Genomic DNA, 12,615 nt, shown 5'->3' on the forward strand with positions numbered 1-12,615 from the left:
TGAAAAAACAGTGTTCAGTTGTATCTGGACTGTGCCCTTTCTCCTGCACATACCCTGTTCCCGAACGCCTTGGACTTCTAAGGAGGCAGATTAGAACAGTGGCTGAAACTGGCCCAGTTTGCTATCAGTGTACTGTGGATAGGTAATATGCTGATATGGCAGGACAACCCTTTAACAGTCTAGTTACTAAAAATATTAATGGGCTTTTTTTTTCATTTCAAAGATCTCGGGGTCTGCAAACTTCAGTATTGCATATAAAGAATTTCAAAATGTATGGGGACCTGTGACTCTAGAAGCCTCAGTAACTGAAAATTTAACAGGTATGTTGATTTTAATAATCAGTATAAATATACTGAACTAGAAAATGGTACATTACAGCTGACCCTCTGCTGCAATGGCTGAAATCAAAGAAATTCTATCCTATATTGCATTATATCATTGAAGTAGTAAGGTGATGATCATTAGGTTGAATGTACTAGTAGGAATTTTAAAAAAGGAGTAAAAAAAAAAAGTTAAACAAAATGCTCACATATATTAAAAATACACAGGAAAAAAACACAATATGTTTTCTCATTACAATTTTTTTATTACTTAGGCTACTTTCACACTGGCGGCAGGACGGATCCGACAGGCTGTTCACCCTGTAGGATCCGTCCTGCCACTATTTTGCCGTGCCGCCAGACTGCCGCTCAGTCCCTATTGACTATAATGGGGACGGGGGGCGGAGCTCCGGCGCAGCACGGCAGTGCGCGGCGAGAGTTCCACCGGACTAAAAGTACTGCATGTCCGACTTTTTAGTCTGGCGGCCTCTCACCGCGCACTGCCGTGCTGCGCCAGAGCTCCACCCCTGTTGGCGAAATAGCGGCAGGACGGATCCTACAGGGTGAACAGCTGGTCGGATCCGTCCTGCCGCTAGTGTGAAAGTACCCTTAGAAAATAGTTAGAAAATTTGTAAAATAGCTCTCAGAATGTGGCGACAAAAACAAGTAATTTTTGTTAAACCTGCTTTTATTGTGCAAAAATAGTAGACTATGTAAATATGATATCATGGTAATATTACTGACCAGCAGATTAAAGTTAACATGACATTTATACATGGTAAAAACCATAAAAACATTGTAATTTTTTCCATCCTTCCAAAAAATGTTTTTTTGAGTGCACAATGGTGCTATTAAAAATATCCCACAAAAAAGCTGTAAATCCAAGGACAGTAGGGGTCACACCTCCACCTGCCTGTTGTCAGGAAAGATCCATCCGTAGTAACAGAGACACAGAAGACAGCTCACAGGAGATGGGGCCATGTCATGGCTAGCTAAGCTTCTGAGGCTGATAAAATAACTGCTTCTACACTGCTTTTATTATTCTGTGAGCTCTGGTGTTGAAAACAAAAATTGTGAGAAGTAAGGGAAAGGATGTCACAGCAGTACAGTGGTGGCAGATTCCCCAGAAGGTAGATGACCCCTGCTTGTAAGAGAAATGCATCTATCTGTGCAGCTGAAGAGAGGAATAATATGGCTGAAAAGGACATTGGAGAAGCCCAAAAAAGAGTCCTTCACAGTTCTGATTGTACAAAGAAGCACAGCTATTATGTAAACTTGTTTTGAAAACCCAGGTACGCTTTAAAGCAAAACTGTTGTTTTAGGTATAATAACCATTATATGTCATTTTCACCACTCTCCCTTCTGTAGGCTCCATCTTCTACAGATAGCATGTATCCAGAGTTCTCAATGAGCTGATAATTCATCTTATCACTCAAGACAGATCTTAACTGTGAATTGAGAGTGAATGATTAGTGCAGGGGAGAGGAGGGGCATGGGGGTTTAGTGGGGCAGTGGCTCATTAAATGGAGCGGTAGTTTTCCCTAATTAGAAATATTACAAAGTTTCTTATATAAAGTCCTCTTGTGGGACAAAGAAAAATGAATTCAAGTTTTGTAAAATAGAGTACATGAAAAAAGCTGAATTTTCATGAATATTTGAATAAAAAAGAACAAAATAATACAGCAGTAATATATAAAATATATATAGTAATAGAAAATATCTATTTGTATTATTCCCTTAATCATTGCAACCCCTAAAATTATTTGAAAATCTAATTTTAGTTGTGCAGAGAATGACATAAAAACACACAAAAATTAATATGAATTGAATGCAATTTTTTCCCTAAATAAAATAAAATTGGAAGAAATATGGAACACATTCAGTTTTTTTTTGAGGTGTGGATGGGTCACGTACCTAGTCAAGTTGAATGGGTCTGCATCCGTCTGCTGAATCCGCATGAATGTTGCCCGTGCACAGGGCCGGAAAACTGGGCAAATACCCGGGGCCCCGATCCTGCTTTAGTCTGCAGTTCGCAGAAGATTGAACAGTCGGGACTCCAGAGTGGGGAATTTCCAGGCTTAGGAGTCCCTGCTCTGACTCAGTGTTATGAAGATGAAAGGGGTATTCCCAAGCATGGTCATTATGCTTAGGGACACCCTCTGTATATAAATCTATTTTAGACTATTTTTTTAATGTTTCTGTGGGGATTCAAGCTCACAACCATCCACATTAAAGGTAAGGACCTTAACCACTGGGCTATATAGCTTAATGCTAAGGCATCGCTGAAAAACCTCATAGAAGTTTCTCTTAGCATTGAGCTTTATAGCTCAGTGGTTAAGGTTCTTTCCTTTAATATAGAAGTTTGTGATTTCAAATCCCAGCAGAATCTTTTTAAAGATAGAGGCTAAATAAAACTTAATCACACAGGGTGTTCCCAACAATGAACAATTTGATTTTATTGAGAAGAAAATGGAGCAAAATGTAAAATATTATCAAATAACACCACACCAACCTTTTGAACTTGTGTAACCAGTATTTTTAAAATGTTTCTGTGGGGATTCAAACTTACAACCTTCTACATTACAAGTGAAAACCTTAACCACTGGGCTATAGAGCTCAATGATAAATCATTGCTGAAAAACCTCATTGAAGTTTCTCTTGTGTAAATGATTTATACAAGAGAAACTTCTATGAGGCTTTTCAGCAATGGTTTAGCATTGAGCTCTACAGCCCAGTGGTTAAGGTTTTTGCTTTTAATGTATAAGGTTGTGAGTTCGAATCCCCACAGAAACATTTTAAAAATAGAGGCAACAAAAAAAAGCCTTATTCAAACATCAGTGTATTGGTCAGTGATTTCCATCAGTGATTTTGAGCCAAAACCAGGATTGGAGTCTTCACAGACATGAGGTATAAGGGAAAGATCTGCACCTGTTCTATGTTTAGAGCCGCACCTGGTTCTGGCTCTGAATTACTGATGGAAATCCCTGACCAAACTCTGATGTGTGAATGAGGCACAAAACTTAAATACACAGGGTGTTCCCAGGTTGTGAGTTCAAATCCCCCCCGAAACTTTGTAAAGATAGTGGCTAAATAAAACTTAAATACACAGGGTGTTCCCAACAGTAAAAATTTTGATTTTATTGAGAAAAAAAATGGAGCAAAATGTAAAATATGATCAAATAACACCCTTATTAACCCACACTAACCTTTTTAACTTGTGTAACCATTATTTTTTGTTGGGAAAGGTGGCAACCCTAACAGCACCCCTGCTCAGGACCTCTATAAGCCCGCTCACTGCAGCAAGCTAAGCCTCATCAGGACTCACTTTGTAAAAAATTATATATATTTTTTCATCGTGATATTATGACTCTCCACAGAGATGTGTGGGGTCTCATTTTTTATGGGATGATCTGTCGTTTTTGACAATACCATTTTGGGTTGTGTATGACCTGATCACTTTTTCTTCAATTTTCTTGGGAGATAAAGTGATGAAAAAAAACACGAATTGGCCTTTTAAAAAAAAATTCTGTTATGCCATTCACCATATGGGCTAACTTTTTTTTAAAATATTTTAATAGTATGGGCGTTTTTGCATGCGGCAATGCCCATAATGCTTTCTTTTTTTTTTTTTTTTGGGGGAATGGGGGTGATTTTAATTTTAACCACTTAAGGACCACAGGTTTATACCCCCCTAGTGATCAGGCCCTTTTTTACAAATCGGCACTTCACAACTTTAACGGTTTATTGCTCGGTCATGCAACTTGGCACTCAAATTAATTTTAACTCCTTTTCTTCTCACAAATACAGCTTTCTTTTGGTGGTATTTGATTGCTGCTGAGATTTTTCGTTTGAAATTAATCAAAAAAGACCGCAATTTTCTTTAAAAAAGTGTATTTTTAACTTTTTCTGGTAAAATTGTTCAAATATAATTACATTTCTATACAAGTTTGTGTCAGAATTTATTGTGCTACATGTCTTTGATAAAAAAAATCCAATAAGTGTATATTTATTGGTTTGCACAAAAGTTATAGCGTTTACAAACTATGGTACAAAAATATGAATTTCCGCATTTTGAAGCAGCTCTGACTTTCTGAGTAGAGTTGTCGCAAACATAAAATTTTCCGTTCGCGAGCGGAGAACACGAATTTCTGCAAATGTTCGCGAACGGGCGAACCGGGCGAACCGCCATTGACTTCAATGGGCAGGTGAATTTTAAAACCCACAGGGACTCTTTCTAGCCACAGTAGTGATGGAAAAGTTGTTTCAAGGGGACTAACACCTGGACTGTGGCATGCCGGAGGGGGATCCATGGCAAAACTCCCATGGAAAATTACATAGTTGACGCAGAGTTGGATTTTAATCCATAAAGGGCATAAATCACCTAACAATCCTAAATATTTTTGAACAACGTGGTTTAAAACATCCAGTGTGTGTATACGATCAGGTATGATGTTGTATCGATCAGGTAGTGTAAGGGTTACGCCCGCTTCACAGACATTGACAGACCAAACTCCTCTTTTAATGCACCGCAAACAACTGCAAACAGTCCATTTGCCCAACCGCAAACTTCCCATTTGCACAAGGTTGGATACCAAGCTAGCCATGTCCCGTTGATGTCATTGAAGGTTTGTTCCTCCACCCAGCCACGTCCAACACCAAGGGTCCCCGAAAGGTGAATTGAATTGATTTTTCGAATGGGGAGATGGTTAAAAAAATGCTGGCTCCCTCCCCCTTGTTTGAATCCACGCCACGGTCACTGTTTATGCGCCGTGCAATTTACTGTCACACCCGATATGAGTGGTTTTTTTTGTAGTACTATTCTCATCAGTTTAATCCCTGTTACGTGACGTCCCCAATCTGGGGTCCATTTATTAAATAGATTTTTCGAACGGGGAGATGGTTAAAAAAACGCTGGCTCCCTCCCCTTTGTTTGAATCCACGCCACGGTCACTGCGTCTGCGCCGTGCAATTTACTGTCACACCCGATATGAGTGGTATTTTCTGTAGTACTATTCTCATCAGTTTAATCCCTGTTACGTCCCATATCAGGGATTGCCTTTTGTGAAAAAAAATTTAGGCCGGGTACCTTCGACTGCCTTCACAGTGACAGACCAAACTCTGATACACCAAACTGAATTGATTTTAGGAACCGGGAGATGGAAAAAGCAGCTTGGTCGGTCCTCTTACTCCCAAGTTGGGGCACTGCGCATGCACGGAGCAATGTGCTGTGACACCCTATATGAGTGGTGTCTTAACTAGTACTATTCCTTTCAGTTTAATCCCTGTTACGTCCCCTATCCGGGGACGTGTGTCGAATTGATTAATCATTGTCGAATAAACGACATCCTGAAATAATTTTGTTCTGAGCTCTGTACTTGCTTTGTATTGGAATTGATGGGGATTTTTTAAATTGTCTGCATTATTTCTAATAAACTATTAAGAGACTTTATTATGATTTTTTTATTTTATGTATTAAAAACCCATACAACTTAAAAAAAAAAAAAGAAAAATAATGTTTTTTCTATGAAAAATTATCCAGCCGATCGCTTTTAGTCTGATCATAATGAAGCAACGGCCTTATCTGGGGTGTGGCGACATTGCCAACACACTCATAGAGATGATGATCGCTTCATTGTGATACGCAAGCCCCTTCACCACAACAAGGTACCGATCACGAAGGGGAATTGACACATGTATGTGCCTTTTTTTTGTTTTGTTTTTGCAGCCACAGTGCAGCACCAGAGGCCAGAAAAATTAGGCATGTACACATGCCTGAAAAATTAGGTATTGTTGCAGCAGAAAGGTGACTAAAACATTGCGGCTTGAACCCTAGTTGGTGGCGGAGAATTCACGAAAGTCATCCGGTATGCAGACATTAAATATAGCAGCAAGGGGACCATTTTGAGGCCAAGGCATGTCATCAGGCCTTTTGTTAGTCAAACGTATCCCCCACTGTCAGTCCCTTCAGGATCCATGCCTCATTCATCTTAATGAAGGTGAGGTAATCAACACTTTTTTGACCGAGGCGACTTCTTTTGACAGTGACAATGCCTCCTGCTGCACTGAAGGTCCTTTCTGACAGGACACTTGAAGCAGGGCAGGCCAGAAGTTCTATCGCAAACTGGGATAGTTCAGGCCACAGGTCAAGCCTGCACACCCAGTAGTCAAGGGATTCATCGCTCCTCAGAGTGTCGATATCTGCAGTTAAGGCGAGGTAGTCTGCTACCTGTCGGTTGAGTTGTTCTCTAAGGCTGGAAACCGAAGGGCTGTGGCGATGTGTAGGACTGAAAAAGCTCTGCATGTCCTCCATCAACAACACATCTGTAAAGCGTCCTGTCCTTGCTGCCGTTGTTCGTGGTAGGAGGAGGATTACTTTCACCTCTTCCCCTGTTAGATTCCCATTGTGCTGTGACATCCCCCTTATAAGCTGTGTAAAGCATATTTTTTAGTTTGGTTTTGAACTGCTGCATCCTTTCTGACTTTCGGTAATTTGGTAATATTTCCGCCACTTTCTGCTTATACCGGGGGTCTAGTAGCGTGGCCACCCAGTACAGGTCGTTCTCCTTCATTCTTTTTATACGAGGGTCCCTCAACAGACATGACAGCATGAAAGATCCCATTTGCACAAGGTTGGATGCCGAGCTACTCATTTCCCGTTCCTCGTCCTCACTGATGTCATTGACGGTCTGTTCTTCCCCCCAGCCACGTACAACACCACGGGTCCCAGATAGGTGACAACAACGAGCACCCTGGGATGCCTGCTGTGGTTGGTCTTCCTCCTCCTCAAAGCCACATTCCTCCTCTGACTACTCTTCCTCATACTCCTCTTCCAGCGTTGCCGCAGGTCCGGCAAGCGATGATGACAAGGCTGTTTCTGGTGGTGATGGTGACCAAAACTCTTCCTCTTCACGCTCCTCTACAGCCTGATCCAGCACTCTTCGCAGGGCACGCTCCAGGAAGAAAACAAGGGATGAGGTCGCTGATGGTGCCTTCGGTGCGACTAGGTTTGTCACCTCCTCAAAAGGACGCATGAGCCTACAGGCATTGCGCATGAGCATCCAGTAACGTGGCAAAAAAATTCCCAGCTCCGCAGAGGCTGTCCTAGCACCCCGGTCATACAAATATTCGTTGACGGCTTTTTCTTGTTGGAGCAGGCGGTCGAACATTAGGAGTGTTGAATTCCAACGTGTCGGGCTGTCGCAAATCAATGAATGTCTGAAAAGTGCGCCATGGCCGTGTAGGAACGCCTGAAATGGCCACACACCTTCCTGGCCTGCTTGAGGATGTCCTGTAAGCCTGGGTACTTAGACACAAAGCATTGTACGATGAGATTCAACACATGTGCCATGCACGGCACATGTGACAACTTGCCCAAATTCAATGCCGCCAATGTGGGCCTGACACACACTGGCTTGCACCTGTGATTATATCACAGAAAAATTTTAAATATAATTTTTTTTATCTGCAAGGTATTTGAGTGAGTGACACCCTGTAACGTATAAACCTACACAGAAAAATGCCAGACCGCTTATACTAATCAAAATCTTTATTACAAAAATCACAATGTTTGCATAATTAAATACAGACATGATTAAAACAAAGTGCAGGAGATAAAAAACAACATCACTGGAGGAGATCTACAGCGGATCCAAGTCCATTATTATTCAACATGATTCTCATTCACTAAAGTGCATGTGCAACAAATGATGAATATATTATAAATGGTAAATAGTAGACATTTGGACATTTACCCATGCTGTTTCTCCTCCAGGATGGCGCCAACCCCAACGCGCGTTTCGGCGTACCTGCACCTAGGCTGCAAAAAAGTGTCACACATGTGGTATCGCCGTACTCAGAAGAAGTAGGGCAATGTGTTTTGGGGTGTATTTTTACATATACCCATACTGTGTGTGAGAAATATCTCTGTAAATGACAACTTAAAAAAAAAAAATTATACAAAGTTGTCAATTTACAGAGATATTTCTATCACCCAGCATGGGTATATGTAAAAATACACCCCAAAACACATTGCCCTACTTCTTCTGAGTACGGCGATACCACATGTGTGACACTTTTTTGCAGCCTAGGTGCAGAAAGGGGCCCAAATTCCAATGAGTACCTTTAGGATTTCACAGGTTCATATTCTGAACCACTGGATTCAGCGGGTGAGGCGTCCCCATCGCTTTCATCCATCAGGGCCAGAATCCTGTAGGCCTCTTCAGCGGAATACCCCTTTTTTTGACATTTTGGGCTAACTAAATTTAGGGGGTATTCATCTGAGACTACCCAGGAAAAAGAGCACACCTGCCTAGTAAAAAGGAGTGCTTGCGAAGTAAAGCTGCGATCGCTAATAAAGATCCAAAAAGCTCAAAAGTGATCTTTATAGTGCCGCAGCGATTTTACGGTGTTTTTGCAGTGATCAGAAAAAAAAAAAGGCACTGCGGTGGGGCGGACTGAACACAAGTGTGGGCACAAGATCAGGCCTGATCGGGCGAACACTGCATTTTTTGTAGAGCCTAAGGTGACCCTAATGTACTAATATAGATCTGATTGCGATCAGTCTTGATCACTTACAGATACTATATAGTACTAGCGCTGATTAGCGACAGCGATGGCGCTAATCAGCGACTAATCAGTGACTATGGTGCGGTGGGCTGGGCACTAACTACCTAACAAGTAGCTAACTAACTTGTGGTGATAAGGGACCCTTACAGGGGGATGATCAATGACAGTGGGTGACAGGGGGGTGATCAGGGAGTCTATATGGGGTGATCAGGGGTTAATAAGGGTTTAATAAGTGACAGGGGGGGTGTAATGTGTGTGTGGTGCTTGGTGCTACTTACAGAGCTGCCTGTGTCCTCTGGTGGTCCATCCAAGCAAAAGGGACCACCAGAGGAGCAGGTAGCAGGTATATCAGACGCTATTCACAAAATAGGGTCTGATATACCTATTTGATTGGTTCTTTTAAAAATCTACAGCCTGCCAGCCAATGATCAGCGCTGGCAGGCTGTAGTTAAACTTGAATACTGCGCAATCCTGTGAACGCACGCTCCTGTGAGCGCGCATTCACAGGAAATCTCAGGTCTCACGAGATGACGCCAATAGGAGTCACTGAAACCTGAGAGCGTTGCCGTCCGGATGCCTATCGGCATTACCGTGACAGCAAGCGGTTAATGTTTTTTTTATATTTTCAAAACTTTACTTTTTGTTAAGTCCCCCAAGTGGACCACAACTTAAAATCATCAGATGTAAATTTCTCCATTATTCTGTATAGAAATCACTATCTCACAGTTCAGTGCTGCCATCTAGTGGCCTGAACTGGGATATACTAACAATGAGCCTGGAAGCCTGATCTCTGCTGGGGAAAAGCACGCCTGAAGAGGAATCCCACTCTTCCGGTTTTTAACACTCTCAGATGCCGTGAGTAAGGGGAACTCATTGCTGTGAGGGGAGGGGGCATGTGGCGTATTCTGGGGCCATGAGGGTGAAGAACTGTGTGAGGAGCTTTACGGGGTGTAAATCTGTGAGGGAATCGACAGAATATAACTGTGTTGTTAGTACATTATTACAAGAGTTGGGGCCTCACTTTTGATTTTGCCCAGAGCCACATTTTGTCTAAAACCGGCCCTGCCCGTGCATTGGGGACCGCAAAAGGCCTCAGCCAAAAATCACTGTCAGGTGCCTATGCTGGTAAAATTGATGGCCAGTCCTAAGGTGCCGTGGTGATGCCTATTGAAACTCCTGAACCTTCAAACAGGTGTAATTGCTTGAACTTTCTTAGTATCACCCTCTTGCAGGGTTCCTCAGCTAGAGTCCTCAGGGCCCAACTGCTGGTCATAATTTGGGAATATCCCATAGAATGAATACCTGTGGTGACACTAATATATCACCTGCCCAATACTAAGTAAATCCTTAAAGGGGTTTTGTCACTTCAGCAAGTAGCATTTATAATGTAGAGAAAGTTAATAATACAAGGCACTTACTAATGTATTGTGATTGTCCATATTGCCTCCTTTGTTGGCTAAATTCATTTTTCCATCGCATAATACACTGCTCTTTTCCATATGATAGAAAAATGAATCCAGTCAACCAAGGAAGCAATATGGACAATCACAATACATTAGTAAGTGCCTTGTATTAACTTTAACTCCTCTAAATCATGACCGGCAGTTGGGTTCTGAGCACTGGAGTTGAGGAACCCTGCCCTATCGGATATTATCTTCCCCTGAAAATAGTGGGCCAATCAGTAGGAGTCTCTCTCTAGGAAATAACTATCCTGACGTATTTCTGCCATTTATTGATTTATTAGGGGATGTTTGTATCCCATAAGAGCAGTGACTCCCCCCTACCTCCTTATTATACTGTGTTAGCTGTAAGAAAACTTGGCTACAGCAAAAGCCTTCCATCTCTGCCATGTTTATAGCAGGACACAAAGATTGTCAAAGCAGATCTGTCCCCTTAAAGGGGTTTTCTCACTTCAGCAAATGGCATTTATCATGAAGAGAAAGTTAATACAAGGCACTTACTAATGTATTGTGATTGTCCATATTGCCTCCTTTACTGGCTTGATCCATTTTCCCATCACATTATATACTTTCTGTTTCCATGGTTACGACCACCCTACAATCCAGCACTGGTGGCCATGCTTGCACACTATAGAAAAAAGCTATGGCCTCTCTGGTGGCCGGAACCATAGGAGTGCACATACAGTAGGCTGGCACTTTTTCCTATAGTGTGCAAGCACAGCCGCTAGTGTTGAGTGAATCAAAGTCAAATGAATTGATTTCAATCCGAATTTCGTTGTGCTTCGTAGTAATGAATCTATTTTTCCTGAAATGCCGTGTTGTAGAAATATTAATAGTTGTAATCATCTCGCATCAAAGTTTGTGTAAGGAAAAAGGTAAATCCCTATTCCTTCAGCCGCAGTCAGAGACAGACCCAAGTGCTACCATATTGATTGAATTCTTGCTGAGCACTCCTCTCCTCCCTGCTCAGTCTGTCTCTTTTATTTACTCACAAAAGGTGTAAAAGGGGCTGGCCCAAGACAAGGATGCAGGAAGTGATGACATACAGGAAGTGATGACATAGGAAGACAAGACACCATCATTTAGAATAACATAGCCAGCTAACAAACACATGTATCCTACAACCACTGGAGCTAATTTTATCCAGCCTTGCTCAGTGATCAATGCCAGATAAAGTTACTATGATCCTCATGCATGTTTATTTACAGGACAACGTCATTATCTCCAGCGGCTGATCAGGCACACTAGAGACAACAAACGCACGTTCCTTTCATATATTGTTCTCTTAACAAATGCATCCACGCCAAGCCAATAAATCTGCGTCTTGCGCGGGGGCCCTAGCCGGCGTCCATACATCAGCCAACAAAACACTGCTCTGCTGAGAACATCAGTCTCCCCCGGCCCACAGCCCAGTGCTTAGCACATGGACCATTCGCTGACGGAGACCTCCGCGCCCAGCAGCTGTGACAGGACATACACGGGAAGATATCCACTCCAATGGTTTACCCTGACACTGAGAGACATGCTGACAATACACAATATATTAAATACACATCCTAATAAACCTTCCACAACAGCGGGTTAAAAAAAATGTACTTACCTCATTCATTTGCTCGAGAGAGAGGCCGTCACAGCCATCTTGATTGAAGAAATCGTGCAAAATCTTGCTTGCGACCAAGTCACTGCACCAGGTTTCACACAGTTTCTTCAATCAGGGTGGCCAGGGTTTGCTCTCCGCGAGCAAATAGATAAGATGAGTGTGCATTTTTTTTTAACCCTGATTAACCCCTAAAAAGCCTACGTTTTAATGTCAGATGCCACGATTATGAACGCAGCATCTGAGGGGTTCAATAATAGGGGACAGTGCTATCACCGTTCCCCGTCATTACGCCCACTACATAAAATAGAATGTGATTCATGACAAAGTAATTCATAACAAATCAAATCTCTTTGTGAAATTCGGCGAAGCAGCCAAATTGAATTTTTGGTAACATCGTTCATCACTAACGGCTACTTATAGTGGATTGCAGGGTGATCATAACCATGAAAATGAGAATAGTATAATATAATGGAAAATGAGTGTAGCCAGGAAAGGAAGCAATATGGATAATAACAATACATTAGTAAGTGGCTTGTATTAACTTTTCCAACTCTACGTGGAGAGGCCAGTTGCTGAAGTGAGACAACCCCTTTAATATTCTGCTCTAGTGAAGGCAAAATAATACAGCTATAGGTCCATGCTACTAGTAGTCAAAGTGGTCCAAAAGATG

The 12,615-nt window shown here is 42.0% G+C and overlaps 1 protein-coding gene across 1 annotated transcript in view; it reads left to right on the forward strand.

Moving 5' to 3' along the window:
* The window catches only part of LOC122934567 (CD109 antigen-like), a 110,795-nt gene that overhangs the window by 31,539 nt on the left and 66,641 nt on the right, over window positions 1-12,615 (forward strand). The window contains exon 9 of the mRNA XM_044290137.1: window positions 224-320. Within this exon, the coding sequence (XP_044146072.1) occupies window positions 224-320 (97 nt within the window). The remainder of the gene's footprint in view (window positions 1-223; window positions 321-12,615) is intronic.

The sequence above is a fragment of the Bufo gargarizans genome, chromosome 4 (genome assembly GCF_014858855.1).
Source record: "Bufo gargarizans isolate SCDJY-AF-19 chromosome 4, ASM1485885v1, whole genome shotgun sequence".
In the NCBI taxonomy this organism is placed as follows: Eukaryota; Metazoa; Chordata; class Amphibia; order Anura; family Bufonidae; genus Bufo; species Bufo gargarizans.